Raw genomic sequence first — 19333 nt, forward strand, 5'->3', positions numbered from 1 at the left:
GTTTTCTCCTTCCCAGTTTATTTTTCTTGCTTAAATCCCCAGTTGCCTCCCTGTACCAATGCTAAATAATTCCTGTCTTTACTTAGCGCTCACAGTGCTTGGAAGCCAGAACACAAATGCAGGACTGTGCGTTACATACGCTTTTAGTTATGATCCAGTCGTGTGCTAGTGTGGGGAGGGGGTGATAAAGATCCTTCAGCTCCAGCCCTTTTGCTCTCCTCCTGTCCCTGTGGGAATTGGTGTCATCTCTGTTTAACTATCCTTTAGCTGCAGTGTTCGTATGAGGCTGGTTCTTTGAGCCAGATAGCTCTTTCTCAGACACTTAGGGGCATGTTAAGACTCTTGTCTAGAGAAGAAAATCGTCCTGGTGAGCGTATTGCCCCACTGCATTCTTGCAGGTGTCCTACAAATGCTGTGCTGTGTCAAGGTTGTTCTGTGCTGTGCCTGCAGCTAAGGTGAGTGCAAGCCAGATCTAGGATTGGAGCGTGTAAAAGAGGATCTTTGTCCACAGCCGAGGAGCTAGCTCTGGTGTTTAGCCCCTTTAAGTCACCCTTCACAGGTCTGTCCTCCAAGTCCCGCCCCTTGCTCTGATTCCTGTTGATTTTCTGCTGAGATCACAGCGCAGTGTTCCAGGTACAGGTTTGTCTCCGTGTTTATCAAGGAGCTTTCCTTTCCTAATGCCGTGGTACTGACAAGCACCGCCAGATGTTATACCGACCTTGCTCTTACTGCCTCTTGAACGTGTTGGCCTGTTTAAACTGTATTTAATACAAACATAGAATTAAAAAATTACGTTCCACAAACCTTCTAAAACTCAGTGACTGACTAGAGGAGAGAAGCCACTCCCCACCTGGGAAATAGCAGTAGGCCCTTGGTCTTACCCTGTCCACAAACCAGAGTTCAACTGCATGAACAAGACATTAGCCAAAACCATGGGACTCCCTTTGGGAGCACTTTTTGATGGGAGAAACTGGTGCCGTACTTGGTTTTTAGGGTCCTTATTAGGGTTCGGCTCAGTGTTCCGGTTAGAGTGGTGCCAAGGAGGGTCACTGGGAGGTTTTCTGGGGGAGCTGCAGGGCGCTGGCCCTCCCCGGTAGACCTGCGGAGGACCTGGGGAGCCCTACAGGAGGCCCCCATGTGCCCGGGGGCGCACCACGGCGCCCTGCGAGGCTCCAGAGGGCACGGAGCTTCCCGGGATTGTCCTTATTGGGCCGCTAGGGCCGGGTGGGAGCCCGGGGCATGCTGGGACGTGTAGTTCTTGGTCACTGGGCTTCCTGGCGGCCATGTTGGTGCCCAGGGCTCGCCGGGAAATGTAGTTCTCGGGCACTGGGCTCCCGGGTGGCCGTGTTGGTTCCCAGGGAAGGCCGGGGGGAGCGCTCCTCGGGCCGTGAGCTCTCGGGTGACCGCGATAAGAGCCAGGAGAGAATGTGAGGCCTCCCGAGGCCTCCCGGTGCCGCCTGTCCCTTCCCAAACGTCCCCCCCCAGGTCCCACAGCTTGCTCTGGGGGTACCCGTGAGGCCTCCCAGCCCCTTCCTCTGCACCCCGTGGCGGACTGCAGGGCTCTCGGTGCCCTACGGGTGCTGCAGAGTCCTCCGCAGACCTCACAGTTCTCTCCACTGAGCTCCAGCACCCCCTAAAAGCTTCACCAGGCACTCAGCGCACACTCGGGGACCCACAGTGCAGAAAGAGGCTTCCCACCGTGAGCGAGTGCCTCCTGCAGGCCTTGCAGGACACTCAGGTGAGCTCTGGGGTACCCCAAAGACCTCCTAGTACACACAAGAGGCTACCAACACTCCTCCACTCCATCCAAGAACCTTGCAGGTCTACAGTGGAACCTCTAGAATGGCCGTGGAGGAACCTAGAGAGCCCTGCGAGGATTATAGGAGTCACTGGAACACACTGGGGAGCCCTGTGCAGTCTCTAGGGAGCATTACAGAACACAACGGGGAGAGAAGGGGTCAGGGGCTGAGAGAGATGCAAGGGCTGCATTTCCACGCTGGGAGACACTGGGAGCCTCTAGGGAGACCCAGGGGGGCTCTACTGCTCTCTAAAGCGCACTGGAAGGTAATGGGATGTATTGAGAAGACACAGGAGTGTACTGGAGGGTCATGGGAAGCCTGAGGCCTGCACTGGGAGGCCTCTAAGGCATCCTAGAGGACACTGGGGGGGTCACTGGGAGGCTTTCCGGGGAAGCTAGAGGGTGCTGGGTGTCCCTGGTAGACCTGCGGAGGATCTAGAGTGCAGGAGAAGACTACAGGAGGCCTGCAGTGTGCGCAAGAGTGCACTAGAGAGCCCTGCGAGGCCTCCAAAGGCCACGAGATTCCAGGAAGAGCCCTTATTTTGCCTCTAGGGTGCAAGAGGAGGCTCATAGGGCATCCTAGGGAGGCCTCTGGGGCATCCTAGAGGAAACTGGGGGTCACTGGGAGGCTTTCCAAGGGATCTAGATGGCTCTGGGTGGCCCTAGTAGAACTGCGGAGGATCTACGGTACAGTTAGGGTTTGGGTTAAGGTTAGGGTTAGTGTTAGGTTCAAGGTTAGCGTTAGGGTTAGTGTCAGGGTTAGTTTTAGGATTAGGGATAGCTTTGCAGGGTTAGCTCCACAGGGTTAGCTCCGGATGTTTAGGGTTAGGTGTAGTTTTAGGGCTAGGGTTGCCTTAGTATTAGGGTTAGGGTTATTAGTGTTTGGAGAGAGAGAAGGCGCAGAGTCCTGTTGTGTGTGAGGTTGTGTAAGGGTTCCCAGTGGGAGTTCAAGTCTACCCTAAGGCTAACCCTAATTGTGACCCTAACAGAACAGGTACGTCACCAATTTCTCCCATCAAAAATTTCTCCCAATGGAAGCATCTGCCTTGGGGTCAGATGAGGGGCTGAGGTAAAGGAGCAGATGAGAGTGACTGTCTTAGTGGTGCTGTGGCTTTTGCTGCTGCGGTTGCTTTCTCTTCTGTTTACCAGGTGCCACAGGCAAGGAGGGCTGTGATAGTCTTTAGAATAGGAGCAAGGCAGGTCACTTGAATGCTGCATGGGTCCTGAGAAGGGTGTTGTAGAGGAAAAAGGTTGTCTGGCATGGCAGTTTCTGATGGCAGCCGTATTCCGTAGGTGAAGAGGTTCCTGAAGCCCCATCCTGTGTAGCCTGAGTGTGCCTTGTTGAGGACGAAGCATGCTTTCCAGCGGTCCCCAAAGCCCAGCTCGAGCTCAAGTGCTGTGTCTGTGTTTGAGTTGGGGTTGTGCCTTGGTGAGTGTGGGGGTAGTTTTTAAGTCAGTGCAGTAGAAGGCCAGGTTTCAGTGTCCTGTAGTTTGTTTTGACCCATCAGCATAGCCTTTTGATTTTCAGATAGCCTGCTGAAGTGCCTGATTTCTCCTGCGAGTCATGTTATTACATTGAATTGATTTTTTTTTGGTGTGTAATCTGTTATGCTCCTAGATTATTTTTGCCTATGTAAAGAAAGGTTTGAGCTAATTCCAGTTGAAATAGTTTTAGTTACTTGCTTGGTCATTGTCCTCTCAATATTCAGAGTTGAGGCAAAAGCATGGGAATTGCTGCTTCTAGAAACAGCACAGTTCTCTGTGCTGTGCTTTGCACACTGTTGAGCTAAGCCAGATAAAAACAAACAAACAAAAACACAGCTGCTGCTCCTCCTGCTGTCTTTCTCCCTTCTTGTGCTTTGCCCCTCCCCTTTCCCAGGTGATTGGGGTGGATGCCAGGTAGGGCCTAATGGTGTATGAGCCGCAGGCGTCCCATCAGAGAGCTCTTTCTGCCTGAGCTGCTCTTTGGGGTAAGTGCTTTGTCTTTCCATCAGCCAGTTGCAGGGTTCTTCAGGTGGGTCAGAGTCTATGGGCTGATGCATTTCTAAGTTAAGAGAGGTAAGCACGTGTTTTTGAGGTAACAACTAGTAGGATGTTTTAGAGTAAAGCAATCTATATAATAGTAGGTGCCTTTATTGCATACATCTCTTCTTCAGGTGAGTAATTTTTACAGCATGCTTATTGATAGGAAGATGATGTTACTTTGCGTGTTTGTTCTGTGGTTCTAGGTCCCTTGTGATTTTTGCAGAATTACGGGGCTTACTGTGAATGTGACCTTATGCCTTCACTTGTGTGTCAAATATTATTAAAGTTACAACCTTGGTGGTAAAGTGATGGAGAAGGGTTTAGGGGAAATGTATCATCCAAGTTCCCTGTGCCAGTAGGTATCTGAAAACAGCAGCCGTAGGCATGTAAGGTGTAGTCTTTTTCAGGGTTAGGGACAGCTTGTTATATTTTTGGAGCTTTTTCCTGCTGTTTTGCTGGCTGTAGAGTCTTTAGACCTTGTAGCCTTCTAGATTTTAAGTGCGTGGAATTCCCTTAACAGAGGGATATTTAGCAGAGGTTGCCGGCTAACTTGTTTTTGTGACGTGGTGGGGTAAGCTTCTGTTTTTGGGTTATGTTTTAATCTCTAGGTATATCGAGCCATTTGCGTAACTCTCCAGAGGATTCACAAAGAGCTTCAGTACGCACCGCAAGGGGCTTGACCACATAGGTGCAGTATTACTGCGAGACTGAGCAGGGTCACCTTTTTCAGCTGTAAAGGATAAGTCTGTGATCACCCCTGTTGGGGCTGCTGTGCATTCATGGCCTGTTGGCATTTGTGGACCTGAGGAGTTTTTTGTTTGTTTGTTTTTTTCTGGCTCTGGTCTCTGTGCTTTGGTCCTCTGCAAGGAGCCGTACTGTTTGCGTGTTCGTCACGGACATAACCTTCTCTTTTTGTTTCTCGTAGCCCAGGTCATAGGCACGGGCTAAGCTGGAAATTTGAACAAGGCACAAGGGTGAGTGGATGGCGGTGTGGGCCATGAGTTGGTCGGTTGGTTTTGTTAGTCTGTTTTGCCTGTCGGGCAGGCTTGGCAAGCACCTTGCGACAGCATTGTGCATCTCCTGCCATGTTCCTGTGTCACGCCAGACGTCAGCGGTTCCAGTTCCTGAAGTGCTGGAGATGCTCCAAGTGCAAGAGGAGCAGGGAGTGTCATGCATCTCTTTGGGACGTTAGGTGAGCGAAGCGGTGGTACTGCGTTGGGGCTTGGCTGTTGGGGTAGGGGAGGAAAGAAGAGGACTAGGTATAGGCTGTTCTGTGGATTGTCATGTTTGTCTGTTCTTTCTCCTTGGTCTGACCCACGTGACCTTGGCTCGGCATGGCGAATGGAAGCGCTAAACCTCAACCAGGAAGGTGAGTGGAGAAAAGTTGGAAAACGGGCATGGGTTTCAGTTTGGTAGTCTATTGGCCCCCCTCTGGGTGACTCCTCTTTTCAGGGGATGGCGAAGAAACTGTCAACATCCTAGTTGGCCTCTGTGGTCCATGCTGAGGATGGGTTGTGACCCCTGAGAATTAAATCAAGGGGCAAATACTGTGTGTGGGGGATGGTTGGCAGGGGGAGGCGGGGAGTGGTCTAGCGGTTGTCGATCTGACTGCAGTAGCAGAGCAGGGCAGTTGACTACCGTTCTGCTTCTGAGGAGGGTGTTGCATTGGAAGAAGTTTGGCTGGCGTGCCGGTGCATGATGGCACTCCGTTTCTGCAGGTGAAGAGGAGCCTTGTGCCTGAAGCAATGTCCTGGCTAGCCTTTGTGTTCCTTATTGAGGATGGAACCTGCCTCCCAGCATTTCCAAGCTAAGTTGGCAAATGCTATGTTTGGGTCAGGGTTGTGAATGGGCACACAGGGCAAGGGTATATGCTTTGAAGTCGTTGCAGCGCATGGGGCCTCTCAGGATTGGTCACAGTCAGGCAGAGAGGGGGCGTGGGGGGTCTGTCAGGTACAGCATGAGCATGTATGTGCCAGGCAGGGCAGTTCCAGCTTGGTGTCTCTGCTGTGCTGTACGATAGTCTTCCTTTCCTGTTGCTCTTGGTGCTCAGCAAGAAGCTGATGCAGAAGCCATCCTGAGGGTATTGAACACTTCACCTCATGGGAATAACACCAGTTGAGCGCTTCTTGTCTTGCAGTGGGAGCTTAAAGAGCTCATTTCTTTTGTGCGTGCGATTTTTTGTATCATAAATGTTTCCTGATATGGAATATCATATCCATCATATGTTACGCACTCCTCGGGTCTTGTTATCCTCATTGCTTTTTGCATTGGACTGACTAGAGAGGCAACTTGGTAGCCAAGCCAAAGGTTCTAAATGCTTGTTTCTTCACCATAAGGCTGATCAAGCGCTTCTTGTCTTGCAGTCGCAGCTTAAAGCACAGATCCGTTTCAGGTCTTGTGCATCATATTCAGTTTCAGATGGTATCCTTTTCCTTCCTTGCCATTGCAGAAGTCATGTGGGCCACATCAGGAGCTCTTCCTTGAGTATTCATTGTCAAAGAGTTTTCTTACAGGGTTTGCACTCCATTCTTCCAGTCTCTTGTCATAAAGCTGGGCTTTTTATGCCTCCATCATCTCAGTTTTGGCGGTTGCTTTCAGTCACAAGTCATGGCATTTGAGTCTCTCTGGGAGAGCATCTGTACCAACTTGCTGTTGCTGTAGGGCTTCCTTCTGGGAGTCATTCTTCTGGCACCTGGTGTTCTGTGTTTTGTTTGTGATGTTTGTAGCGTGCCTGTGTGTGTGTGTGTTTGGCCTGGAACTGTCCTGCCTGGCACTTAGTGATGATAACTAATGTGGCGGTCCAAAGACGTCTGGTCTGTCTCTGGGCAGGTACTCAAGAGTCATCTCTGTGGTGTTTGGCAGATGTGGAGGGGGAGATTGAGCTGCTTGTGAGCAGCTGTTTGCATAGTGCTTGAATAGTGCTGGAGGAGGTACGTTGTTGAATCTTGAAAGCTTCCAGATGTGGGGTTTTGAAATTCTTTATTTATTTTTTTTTTTTTTTTGCCAGCAGTAGAGAAACCTTAGGAGGAACTGGTCAAAGGAAAGAGTGCCTTCTAGAACGGTCACCTTCTGGAACTGTCAAGCTCTTGGTCAGCAACTCAGTGACTGGCTTGATCTACTTTCCAGGTGCTGAGGCAAGTGGACTGTTATTTTGAAACGATAAAATTAAAAATGGGGTCACTTGTGTTGTTGATGGATGGATGCTAATGCTGGCAGCTGAATCGTTATCTTCAGACTACGCTATAATTTGTTACCGCTGAAATGAAGCATGCAACACAGGACGTCATGACCTGAGCTGCATCTGGCAAGGTGAGTGATGAACAGAGGTAGCAGCTGTTTTTGGGGTGCGGTTGTCACTGCAGTTACTTCACTACATAAAATAAAGTAAAAATCCTGTTTGCTTTTAGAGGTACTGTAGATGGCTTAAGAGAGCAGGTGGAAGCATCTGCCATGGGGGCAGGAGAACAGCTGAGGTAAAGGAGGGGATGAGAGTAACTGTCCTAGCTGTGCTGCGGCTTTTGCTGCTGCGGTTGCTTTCTCTTCAGGTGTACCCAAAAGCTTCTCTTGGGAGAACATTTTGATGGGAGAAACTGTTGCCTTACATGTTTTTTAGGATCCTAATTAGGGTTAGGCTTAGTGTTGCAGTTAGGGTTGTTTGGAAAGAGAGAAAGTGCAGAGTCCTGTTGTGTGTGGGGTTGCGTAAAGGCTCCCCAAGGGAGTTCAGGTCTACCCAAAGGCTTCCATTGGGAGCAGTCACTGCTGCCCTGTGCGAGCATCTCTTGGTGTGGCCTGGGCGCTGCTGGCCCTGCGGGGCGCTTCAGACTGCCTCTTGTGGGTGGTGCGGGAGCTCTGCGTCCGGTGTCAGCTCGCTGCAAAGCACCCGGGCTGCCTGCACAGCCAGCAGCAATCCTTGCCAAGCCCAGGCCTTGCCAGGGCTGCTCATGCTGTCAGAAGCTCATCAGAAATTGAAACCGGGTTACTTAGCGGTGTGGTGAGATTCACTTTTGGATGCGTCTGGCCAGAGCAGGTTTCTAAGCAGGCTCTAATGGACATTTCTTGGCTACAGCTCGCCTTGTCCTGCTTGCCTTGCCACCCTGAAGCCTCAGCCTTTTCCTTTGGCCTTCCCCATCCGGCCCACCTCCGCCCCCCTTGCTGGCCGCTCTCGGGCAGCTCTGGCACACTATGCAAGTGCTTCCCAGGGATTTCGTCTCCTACATCACTGCACCAGGAGGTTTGCGCCAGCATTCAGGTCGTGTTTTCTCCTTCCCAGTTTATTTTTCTTGCTTAAATCCCCAGTTGCCTCCCTGTACCAATGCTAAATAATTCCTGTCTTTACTTAGCGCTCACAGTGCTTGGAAGCCAGAACACAAATGCAGGACTGTGCGTTACATACGCTTTTAGTTATGATCCAGTCGTGTGCTAGTGTGGGGAGGGGATGATAAAGATCCTTCAGCTCCAGCCCTTTTGCTCTCCTCCTGTCCCTGTGGGAATTGGTGTCATCTCTGTTTAACTATCCTTTAGCTGCAGTGTTCGTATGAGGCTGGTTCTTTGTGCCAGATAGCTCTTTCTCGGACACTTAGGGGCATGTTAAGACTCTTGTCTAGAGAAGAAAATCGTCCTGGTGAGCGTATTGCCCCACTGCATTCTTGCAGGTGTTCTACAAATGCTGTGCTGTGTCAAGGTTGTTCTGTGCTGTGCCTGCAGCTAAGGTGAGTGCAAGCCAGATCTAGGATTGGAGCGTGTAAAAGAGGATCTTTGTCCACAGCCGAGGAGCTAGCTCTGGTGTTTAGCCCCTTTAAGTCACCCTTCACAGGTCTGTCCTCCAAGTCCCGCCCCTTGCTCTGATTCCTGTTGATTTTCTGCTGAGATCACAGCGCAGTGTTCCAGGTACAGGTTTGTCTCCGTGTTTATCAAGGAGCTTTCCTTTCCTAATGCCGTGGTACTGACAAGCACCGCCAGATGTTATACCGACCTTGCTCTTACTGCCTCTTGAACGTGTTGGCCTGTTTAAACTGTATTTAATACAAACATAGAATTAAAAAATTACGTTCCACAAACCTTCTAAAACTCAGTGACTGACTAGAGGAGAGAAGCCACTCCCCACCTGGGAAACAGCAGTAGGCCCTTGGTCTTACCCTGTCCACAAACCAGAGCTCAACTGCATGAACAAGACATTAGCCAAAACCATGGAATCTTTTCTATAAAATGTTTTTTCATTAGACAGTTTGATGTAAATATGATAGGATATACATGGCAGGATGGTTCTGAAACCAGCCACAGTATCTGCTCTGTCTCACCTAGCCAGAACTGATGGTGGAAGTAGGAGGAAATATGGAGAATCCTGTGCAAAGTAAGAATTGAGAGACATGGGAAGGAACTGGGAAGGGGTGAGGGGATTTACAGCATGACACCAAGCAAGATGCAGTGGTATGGTGGTATAAAAACAGAGATGTATAGGAAACCAGGAGTCACTAGGTTTGTGGCTTACAGATCAAGGGGTTGTTTTGGTTTTTACCATTTTTTATTTTTTTTGTGCCTCTTAGAATTATTTTCTTGTCTTCATTTTATTCAGAATGCCTCTCTGTCATCTGATAATTTCATTAGTCATAGTCTCTTGTGGATCGCTGTGAAAGTCTTGAGATCAGCTCTAACACAGCACTGCCATGATCCATTTAAAAAATGATAAATACCTTTCCCTGCTCATTAATTTTTATTCCTTGTTCACAATTGTTAAACCAGTTCCCAAGCTATGTGGGTGCTGTACCAAAAGAAAATTGAATCTTTGTTATTTATGGATTGTTGTGATGCAGTCTTTCAAAATTTTTTAAAAGCCCCATATGTAGGTTCTGCTACATCCCTTTTATTCACTGATTCTGATTCACAGACTTTAATTCTACGGGAACTTCCACTCTTTGTAAAGGGCAAATAAAACTACTTGTGAGTCTTCTGTCCTTCATCTGTTTTAGTGGCTTTTTGTGCTCATAATTTGTTCCTAGTGGAAAAAAAGTGAAGTTTACAGAATGGCAGCTGCTAGGATCATTCTTTTCCGAGGCTTGTTCTTGCATTTGTTTCTCTGAGACTGCTGGGTTTGTGACTTTTTCTCAGTAATCAAGTAACCTCTCATGTTGCAGGCCATCTTTGTAATGGAGAGCAGTGTCTTATCTTCCGTCCTTCTTTTACCTGTGAAGACGGGAGGATTACTTTTTAAGACGTACTTGGCCACTTTTTTTTTTTTTGATGCTGTATCACCAAGCTTGTAGTGACATTTGAAGGTTACTAGATGCAGAATATGTAAAGGATCCCTTACCAGCTCCTGGTAGGTCTTGACCTGTGCTGTCTTGGGGCCCTGTGAACTCCAAATCAGAGAGTGGTTGAAGATCTCTGGCCTAGCTCACCAGTATTTTGATTCCTGTGGATGCTGTGTGACCTTGGTAAAACATGGCCAGTCCTGTTGGGATGATGGCAAGAAAAAAGTGTCTATGAGGTGCACTTGGGAGCAACATAAGAACTGACATTAACCCCTTCCCATAGAAACCTTCAGCGTGAGCTCTCCACCCAGCGTCCCCCGTCAGCGTTCCCAGCACACAGCGATGGACAGCACCCACGGAAGCACTCTGGCAGCTCTATGGCACTTCCCCTGCTCCTCTCGAACAAGGAGGGTGCTAGGGGAGGACTGAATATGGGCAGAGACGGTGCAGTTGCGACTGTTCCAGGTCTGAAGCAAGGCTGTGAACAAGGCTGCTGCGGCACAGGCCCCAGGCTTGGGGTGCCCTGCCTCTTCTCCGACAGCTGGACTCTGCTGACGGACCACGTAAGCAAGACACATCCCAGCACTGACACCAGCTCACTGTGTAGCCTTGGGAAAGTCTTCCAAGGCTGGGTCAGAAATTAAATTAGCTGAGTTACTGCAGTGGTTAGACTGTGGTTGGCTCCGAAGACTGTGTGCACCTGGTTCTGCAATGACCCTGCCCCCCAAAATTCATTTGACCTCAGTGAGGCAGGATCACATGCCTGCTTTGGTATGACACCCATAATGTTTGTGTTGGTGCAGCACTTTTGACGTTCTGTGGAGGGTTTGACTGGGGACAGCACTGCCATGGGCACTGCTTTGTTCCCCCAAATCTAAACTTATCTACAAAAAGTAGTAACAATAACTGCGAAGCCCTGCACGCTGTGTGTGTGGTTGCTGAGCTGTGCTTGATTTGTCTTTACCAAATGAAGTGAGGCAGTGACATCTGTCTGTGCTTGCAGAGTCTGAAAGCAACAGCTCTGACCTGCCTCGTTAATCTCAGTGTCTGCCAACCTGGATGCCCTGTGCTGATACTCTAAATATTGACTGAGTTAACTATTTTGCTGCCTATCAAAACACAGAAAAGGAAAGGGGAAGGAGAAGTTGCATATTTAGCTATGGTTAAGATTGCGTCTCAGCGCTGAGTCCTTGATCTGGGGATCTGTCCATTTCCCTGTCTCCCCCTCCAGCCAGAGGTGCTCAGCAGGACTGAGCCTGCCATCTGACCTCTGCTCCTGTCCATCCCTTTTAAGCTTCTGTGACGACAAAGGAAGCTAAGCTTGCCGAGCCCCGTAAGGCTTAGGACTTTGTGGATCCCAAGAAGGGGTGGGAGTCCCAGGGAGTCCAGGGAAGGTGTGTTAGCATGCTCTACACAGTGCTCCCTGCAGCCACCTCTTCTCTCACCCAGCTGGGCTTTGGAAATACAGTGTCGAGTTTTCCTTTTTTCCCCAGCTTGTTCTGTTCTGTTATTAAGTAGCATGCCTCAGATATGGCTGCGTGGTTCCTTATTGCCTTCATAGATGTGTTTTTAATCTGTTTTTAAGAAGCTACATGAGCCATAAAGAAGAACGCTAGTTGTGTTCCCTCACAGTGCATTTTTAAATACTTGCATGCAAAGAGTTTGGTTTCTGATGTGTTTGCACAGTGGATTTTAATCCCCATCTGCAGCACTGGAAGACTGCGGTTAATATGGCTTTGCTTTCCAGTGGCACCTTTCTGCTATTAAATGAATTCCCACAACATTCATATGGAACAAAAACATATCATTAACCCTGCTTTGCAGACACTATTCAGCTTTTGACTGTTCTAGAATATACGCTGCTCGGTTATATGTATGTGTATATATATGTCCACAGCCAGAAGTACAAATCTACAAACAGTAATGAAATCTTCACAGAAACGTTATTGTTGTTTCCTGTCTAGATTTACAAATGCTCTTCATCCGCTGAGCAAAAGCACTCTAAGGAGGGATGTATTTGCCAACAGCCATGGGGATGGAGTCAGAATTGTGGCTGAAAACTCCTTCATCAGCCTCAGACCATCCTGGGTAAAACTATGCTCCGTTGTTGTTGGTTGGTTGCTCGGCTGGCTTATGTTAAGCTCTTGGCCGTAGTATTTGGGTGCCTGGTGGCAACTGCTTGCCACCTAGCCCTGAACATCTGGGCAACAGTATCGCTGTTTGTCCAAAGCTGCCTTAGGATGGGTTGGCTTTTGAAATGCAATTCTGTAACTGTTGCAGTCTTTAAATGTAAAGTGGGTATTTGAGGAGGTAAGCAATCTCATTGTCCACTGTATACTGAGTTTCTTGAAACTGTATTGTCCATCAAACGCACTGACACTGTTTTTCTAAAACGCTTTGAAAGTGACTTCGTTACCAAAGCTATGACTTTGATGCTCTGAGCTCAGAAGCTGACATGAAGGCACAGCTATGGTGACCAAGACAGGTTGGATTGCATCTTGGAAAAGCAGGATCCTCTTGACTCACTGTCTTTCTGCCTGTGCCAAGGTTCCAGGTAAGGTTTCCTGCCTTATGCTTCTCTGTGTGGGTGTATCAGCCATTATTTGTCTTTTCTGGTCTCACGTTCTGATGCTGCCTGTGAAAAACTTAAAGTATCTCTTCAATCCCAAGATCAGTTATTATCAAGTTACCCAATAAATATCAGGGAAAAGAAGCAAAGAGGGTTATGAAGGTATGTTATCTTCATAGCAGAGAGATTTGGCCAAAGTGCAGAGCCCAGGAAGAGGAAATCATGATGGATGACATCATGGAAACCACTCTCTATTTATCAAACATCTACATGCAGGAAGAAAGGTAGAAAAAAAGTGGTGCTTGCAGGCAGTATAGATCAAGGGAACCAAAGAGCATCTGTAATTACTGTAATCTCATACAGTGCTCCTGAGGGTCTCTACCGATATTAATTTCCTTTATTACCCAGAGATGTCAGGTCTTTCCCCACATGCATTCATTTTGGTCTTTGGGAAATTCAGGATTTCCTGAGTCACCTTGTGACTAATGTAAGATTCATGTTAAAGCTTTTCGGCAAGTCCCTGAAGGAAGAAATAGGAATGAACCAGACATGATGAACAGCTCTTTGCACCTCTGCAGCAGTTTCTGTATTCCAGACAGCAAGGCATCCCCGATGTGTTCTCAAGGTCTTTAACACAGAAATGAATTCACAGGCAGAGCTATACCCTCCCAGCTTGCACAATGCCTGCTAAACATGGAAAAGCGCAGCAGAATTTAGGGGAGTGGTGGCAGTGCAGCTGCATGTTGCTTCTTGAAGCCTGCAACAAAAAGGCAGACTGAAGGAGCTGGGGAATGTTCTCTACCAGACTTAAACAGCATATGGCTTGCAGGACGCACTTGGCTGATGAAGCAGTTTGTTTGGCCTGCCAGATGGCCAGGAGACACCATGATGTTTGGATCTCTGGGTGCCTGAGAGAGGTGGTTGTGCCTTCCACCAGCTGGCCGGATAGCACAGGCATGGCAGCCTCCCTTCCCGCCAGCACACCCACACCCTGCCACTGCCCAGACAGATGGGGGGTCGCAGGCAGAGGAGGGGCAGCACAGGAGAGAGGCAGGCGAGAATGCTAAAGGAGGACGAGGAGAATGGAAGCCCAGAGGTAGGGATGGATAGAGACAGTTCTGGGGAGGGCATGACGAAAGGTGCAGTTTGAACTTGCTAAGCCTCCCTGCTGCAGTGAGGCATTCTAGGCCAAAATCCTATCGCCTGAGCGAAATAGGGCTGAGTCACCAAATTCATTTCTCTGCTGTTTCACGCATCACATCACATAATGCCTAACAAAGTCTGGTTTGTTTGGCTTTGTTTCCAGTGTTCCAATAGTAAGGCTCTTCCAGGCCTTCCCTTTTTAATAGGTAGACTTGTAATTTTCTGCTGTTTATTTATAGAGTATTTGCCCTTTGCTTACATATTCCCTTATCTCTCAAAGGTCTTCACTTTGCCCGATGACGCGTCGACAGACAGCTGTCATATCCGCTCTCTGTCTTGCTCTCTGCTCTCTTGCTTTGCAGACTACAGAGTCGGAGCCAACAAGACGGTTCAGCCCTTCCAGGAAGGCTGAGCTGCACACACTTTACAACAGGCACCTTTCAACTGATACTTGGAAAAACAAAACAAAAAACAGGTCTTTCAACTCTCTTTGGACTTTCTGGTATCTTTCATTCAGAGTTTTTAGCTAGTGTCAATCCTTCCTGGCTGGTTTTGCAGCAAAGTATGTTCTTTGCAGCTCTCTTTGCTGGAAGGATAGATTTCAAGCCCACAAATCAATAAGACTTCCATATGCTGCCATGTGGAGTTGGGCATGTGCATGACTGTTTTTCTGGATCAAGATTAGAGTTCTCACCACTTGAAAAGATTCAGTTTGTGGTTTGTGATGTGCTGCCAGTTCCTCTGGAATTAAAGATTTATATAAAATATCAATGTTTAAAAAAAAAAAAAAAAGGAAGCAGTTCCCTATTCCAGCTTTGTGTGTGTGCACGTGGTACCACGTTAATTAAAACTGGTTGGGAAACAAGGACTCCCTGCAACAGTGCTCCCTGTAGCACGTAGTCCCTTGGTGCTGTTCGAGGGTTGCTCCTTGTCCCCAAGTGCACAACCGTGTGTGGACAAAGCGAAGATGGAAAGTGACAAATAAAGGCTAGAAGACGGGGTGTCCCCGAGTGACAGAAACAGGGGCAGCATCGCTTGATCCCTGGACGTAGTGACTATTCACTTGGTTCTGCTTTCAGGCTTCGCTGTGCTTTTCTTTGGGTAAACCGTACAAGCTGTTCCAGAGGCACTGGAGAGCAACGCGAGCACTTTCAACGAGCTTCTGGTGCTACTTTGCAGCTCGCGAAGCTGGACCCCGAGCGGCTCTGTGCGCGTCCCTCAGAAGCGCCGGGCCCGGAGCCGCTGCCGCTCGTTGCCTGCCTGCTGGCAGGGCCGAGGGGACCGGGGGCGAGCGGAGGGACCCGAGCGGTGCGGGGCAGGAGGCGGAGCGGCCCAGGTGAGCACCGCGGGGCGAGGGCAGCGGCGGGGGCGGCCCCGGGGGAGGAGCAGGGCCCGACCCGGCCCCGCCGCGATCCCCGGGCAGCGGGAGGAGGCAGGGCCGCGCCGGGCCGGGGCGGGGCGGCTGGCGGGGCTGGCCCAGCCCGCCGGGGAGGGAAGGAAGGAAGGGAAGGAAGGAAGCGGAGCGGAGCGGGGGGAGCGGGCTGCGCTGCTGCCCTTTTAAGCGAGCGAGCGGGCGCCGCAGGCTGGTACAAAGGCAGCCGCCGCCGCGCTCGCCGTCTCCGCGCCGGCTGGGGCTGCCCCGGCCCCCCCGCCCGCCGCCATCTTCCGCCCCGCGGGCAGGGCCAGGGCCGGGGGCAGGGGCAGGGCCGGGGCCGGGGCCGGCCCGGGCAGAGCAGCCGCGGGGGCGAGGCGAGGCGGCGCAGGCCCGGGCCCGGAGCCGCAGCCGGAGATGAGGCCAGGATGTCGGTGTCAGGGCTCAAGGCCGAGCTGAAGTTCCTCGAGTCCATCTTCGACAAGGACCACGAGCGCTTCCGCATCGTCTCCTGGAAGCTGGACGAGCTCCACTGCCAGTTCGTGCTCCTGCCGCCGCCGCCGGGCTCCGGCCCGCAGCCGCCGCCGCCGCTCACCATCCACTGCAACATCACGGTGCGGGCCGGGCAGGGGCAGGGACCGGGCAGGGCAGGGGCCGCCCTCGCCATTGTCTGCGGGGCGCGGGCCGGGGGCGCAGGGGGTGACTCAGCAGCCGGGGCCGGTCGGGGGCCTCCGCCCGCCTGGGGCCGCTTCCCCGGGGGGCTCCGCGCTCCCCTCCCCGCTCCCGGCCCCGCCGCGGCGCACGCAAAAGTTGGGAGCGCCCCGGGCCCCGCTCCCTGCCCCGCCGGGCTGCCCCGGGCCGCCGCACAAAGCGGGCGGGAGCCCGGCTGGCGGTGGGGCAGCCTTCCTCCGGGCCCCGGCGGGGCGAGCCCGGCAGGCAGGCGGGGGCCGGCGCTTTGCTGAGTGCGCCACACCGCCGCGGCCTGCGGCCCCGCGGCCCGCTCCGCCCCGGGCCGGGCGGGGAAACGCGGCTGGGGGCCGGGCTTCGTTTCCCTTCCTTCCCTTCCTTTCCCTTCCCGTCCCTCAGTTCTCAGTCCCTTTAGAAGTTTAATTTTCCGTGGCGGTTCGCACGGTCAGAGCGCCCTCGCTCCCCTGCCCAGCAGTCGCCTTCTCATAACGGTGGTGGTTAAACTTGTGAGGGGGCACGGGCAGCTCTCCCCAGGCTGAGGGACCCCGATGTGTGCTTTGCTTTGGGCCTTCGCTCTGTTTTTTTCTCAAACTTTACTATAATGAGTCGGGGGGCAGAATAATATGTTCAGTGTTGTTTGCTGTGGTAAAATCCTCTGGTTTTAAAAGTTACTGGTTAGGGCCTAAATTTGCCAAAGGATTTGGATGGGTTGGTATTCGTCACTCATGGACAGGAAAGCGCTGGAGGTTCACTTTTATTGGACTACCTCTACTTACAGGTGAACTTAAATGCATCAGCTCTGTTCAGCTTAAAAGTATTGAAAAGTTCTGACTGGGTGAAAGTACAGTTAGTATGTTTGGGTTGCATAAGCTCTCAAGGCTTCTTTTGTCTGTAAGAGAATGAAAGTTTCAGACAGTGTGGGGGTGGAACCATGCGTGTAAGTCTAAATACCTGAGTACTGAAAGATGAAAGCATGCATGCAAAGCAGGCAGAGCTCATAATCTTGGTAGGATCCTGACTTGCCATACAGTAATAAATTGACAGGGGACGTGTTAAGAGAGCCTTCTCATGACAACTAGCTGTGAAACCTAGAAGTCAGTTCTGTGTTCATAGGACAGGTGTTTGTGTTAGCTGACTATTCTGTAAGACATAAGATTTTGTTAATGGTAAAATGAGCAAGTTACTTTGGTGTTCTTGTTTTTAGGTATGACATATCAGACAAAAATTGTGTGACTTCCTTTAAATATTATTTATTCAATAGAGAGTGTTTCATTACTGAGAAGTCTGGCTGTATGCCCCCCCAGCATGATCTATTTTATAAATATCTTCTTTAAGAATTAAATGAAACACCTGGTGATTGTACACCCTCAGCAGGCAGTTGATTTCAATGGGTTATGTCTTCTTGTCAAGTGACAGCTAACAGGGAAGCCCAGTAGTAAGGTGTAAAGTTTTGGTGCCTTGGGTTTGTGCTGTCATGTATTTCTGCTTCTGCTTTGTCATAAGTACTTCTGATGGTAATTCTTTCTTATTCTGCATCGAGATATGCCCGCATGCTTGTAGGCCTTTGGTTGAGGTGTGCCAGAGCAAGCAAGAAACAGGCTTAGGTCGTGGTTGGTATTTGTATGTGTTGTTGAGGAAACTGGGTCTGCAGTTGGCCACTACAGTTGCTTGTCCTAAAAGTCAAGAGATCTTTTGTGTGCCATTAGAATTGTGGCATGCGTGCTTCCAAAAAGAACAGGAAAAGAGCTGTTTCAAACCTTAGAGCCAAAGCTTCTGCTTTGAAAAGAAGCTGTATCTGAGATTCTTCAAACTCGTGTCTCACAGTTGTCTGTGAGCAGCTTGGTTCTTTCCAGTGTTGACTAATTTTTGGCTCTTTGAGTTAGGTGGCTATTTTCACCCTCTGTTAAAAATAAATGGGAGAGGGCAATTTGAGATACAGAGTGTCAATCAATATATGGTTCTCTTGAAACAAGTGCTAAGCTTGTGAGAGAGCCAAAAAGAGAAAGCTGGCCTCTGGACTTCTGTCCTAGTCTTTTGACACAAGTGTTAAAGCTCAAAGTGTGAAAGAAGTTCTGTTTGTTTTTCTCTTCCCACCCACCACTGAATTGAGTCTATTGGCTCTGACTCCTAATTGCCTCTAGTTTGTTTTTTTTCTGTAGGTACTGTAAATGAAAAGGGTGTAAGTCTTGTTAACTGTGCTTCATTTGGTGTGCAGAGCTTCTGGAGAGCTGAATCAAGGTACTGTGGGAACTAGAACTTCAAATGATGGTACTAAAATAAACTGGTAAGACTATAAAGATAGCAGTAAAGGTTTATTTGAGGAGACTCACTCTCTGCCTCAGAAGCAGTTGCCCTCATGCTCTGGGTTTGTAGTGCAAATATGTAACTTCAGTTGTGTGCTGCTTCTAACCAGTTCAACCGCTACAATAATGATGAAGTCTTCAAGGATATTTCTCTTACTCAGCAAAACCTTACATTAGTTTGAACGTCTGGACACTCAATAATGCTATTAAGGGGAAGAAAAAACACAAAGGTGAATAATTGCTTTTATTCTTGTTGGTTTTATTTGGGCGCCTTAATATTCTAGCTAAAGTGAAAGCTGTCTAGCAGTATGTACAGGTGCTGAAGTTACGGGATGGAGAAAAGTCTGGTAGGGAAGGAAGCTTCCAGTAGCTTCTGTGCTAAGTCTGAAAAGAGATGTGATAACTGAGTTGCTCTGATCCTCACAATGGATCTCTTTCTTTTTTCCAATCTAGAGAGAGAGAAGGCAGAGGAAGGAGGAAACATTCTCCTGGAGAGGTGAGGGAGAATATCTGCTTAGGAACTGTATGGATCTCTACCAGTGTCCTTGACTAAATTCCAAGGTTTGATTAGAAGTCTGCCCTGGAATTTCTACGATATTCTGATTGCCTGCATTTGAGTTTGCAGAACTGTCAAAGTTAAGCGTTTGCTGCAGCATCCTAGGGACAGTGTACCTGTGGTACTGAGCAGTGCTTCTCATTGAAGCAAGATACACTTCACTTGATAGCTTTCTGTTTTATGAAGTGACAGCCAAACGTTGTGAAGGTCTGTCCTTCCTTTTTTCTGGTAGTGATCTATGTTGGAATTTAAGTGGTTAATCTGATTATTTTAAGAGGCACTTTAGGGTGGAGTCACCTCTGTCAGAAACATTGCTTTTTATGCCTCAGAACTATCTAATTATTGAACTTGTTCAGGCTGTGTACCTTCACATTCCCGTTCTGTTATGCCAACAGCAGTGTCTCTGTTCCAGAGTTTTATTTCTGTTTTTCTCAGGCTTCTTTTTCATTCATGTAACAGCAATATTCCAATTAATCGAGTTCCGTACACCGGTGTTCTTTACAAAGTATTTTTATTTATCCTGGTCATGCATATCTTTTGAATTAGTGTCAAATCAGTGGCTTTACTCAGAGCAGTGTGTTCTTGATTATTTAGATAAGTGCACTCTTTTTGGTACCTTATCAAACTTACAT

The 19333-nt window shown here is 49.4% G+C and overlaps 1 protein-coding gene and 1 long non-coding RNA gene across 8 annotated transcripts in view; both read left to right on the plus strand.

Annotated features, from left to right (window-relative positions):
* Positions 1 to 14937, plus strand: part of LOC308176119 — a 104726-nt gene extending 89789 nt beyond the window's left edge. For 4 of the 6 annotated variants that reach the window (XR_013938079.1, XR_013938080.1, XR_013938081.1 and 1 more), the window contains 9 exons: positions 3092 to 3227; positions 3678 to 3768; positions 4432 to 5015; positions 5172 to 5192; positions 5542 to 7132; positions 10355 to 11465; positions 12036 to 12159; positions 12476 to 12625; positions 14064 to 14937. This is a non-coding gene — a long non-coding RNA (uncharacterized lncRNA). Of the gene's footprint in view, positions 1 to 3; positions 3228 to 3677; positions 3769 to 4431; positions 5016 to 5171; positions 5193 to 5541; positions 7133 to 10354; positions 11466 to 12035; positions 12160 to 12475; positions 12626 to 14063 lie in introns of those variants that run through there. The other 2 variants (XR_013938084.1, XR_013938083.1) reach the window with 2 other exon arrangements.
* Positions 14938 to 15263: 326 nt separating this feature from the next.
* The window catches only part of UBE2Q2 (ubiquitin conjugating enzyme E2 Q2), a 42891-nt gene continuing 38821 nt past the window's right edge, over positions 15264 to 19333 (plus strand). The window contains exon 1 of one of the 2 annotated variants that reach the window (XM_080551383.1): positions 15264 to 15769. In XM_080551383.1, the coding sequence (XP_080407509.1) occupies positions 15584 to 15769 (186 nt within the window). In that variant the 5' untranslated portion in view covers positions 15264 to 15583. The remainder of the gene's footprint in view (positions 15770 to 19333) is intronic. The other variant, XM_080551382.1, reaches the window with a different exon arrangement.

The sequence above is a fragment of the Anser brachyrhynchus genome (assembly GCF_964034855.1).
Source record: "Anser brachyrhynchus genome assembly, chromosome: 11".
In the NCBI taxonomy this organism is placed as follows: Eukaryota; Metazoa; Chordata; class Aves; order Anseriformes; family Anatidae; genus Anser; species Anser brachyrhynchus.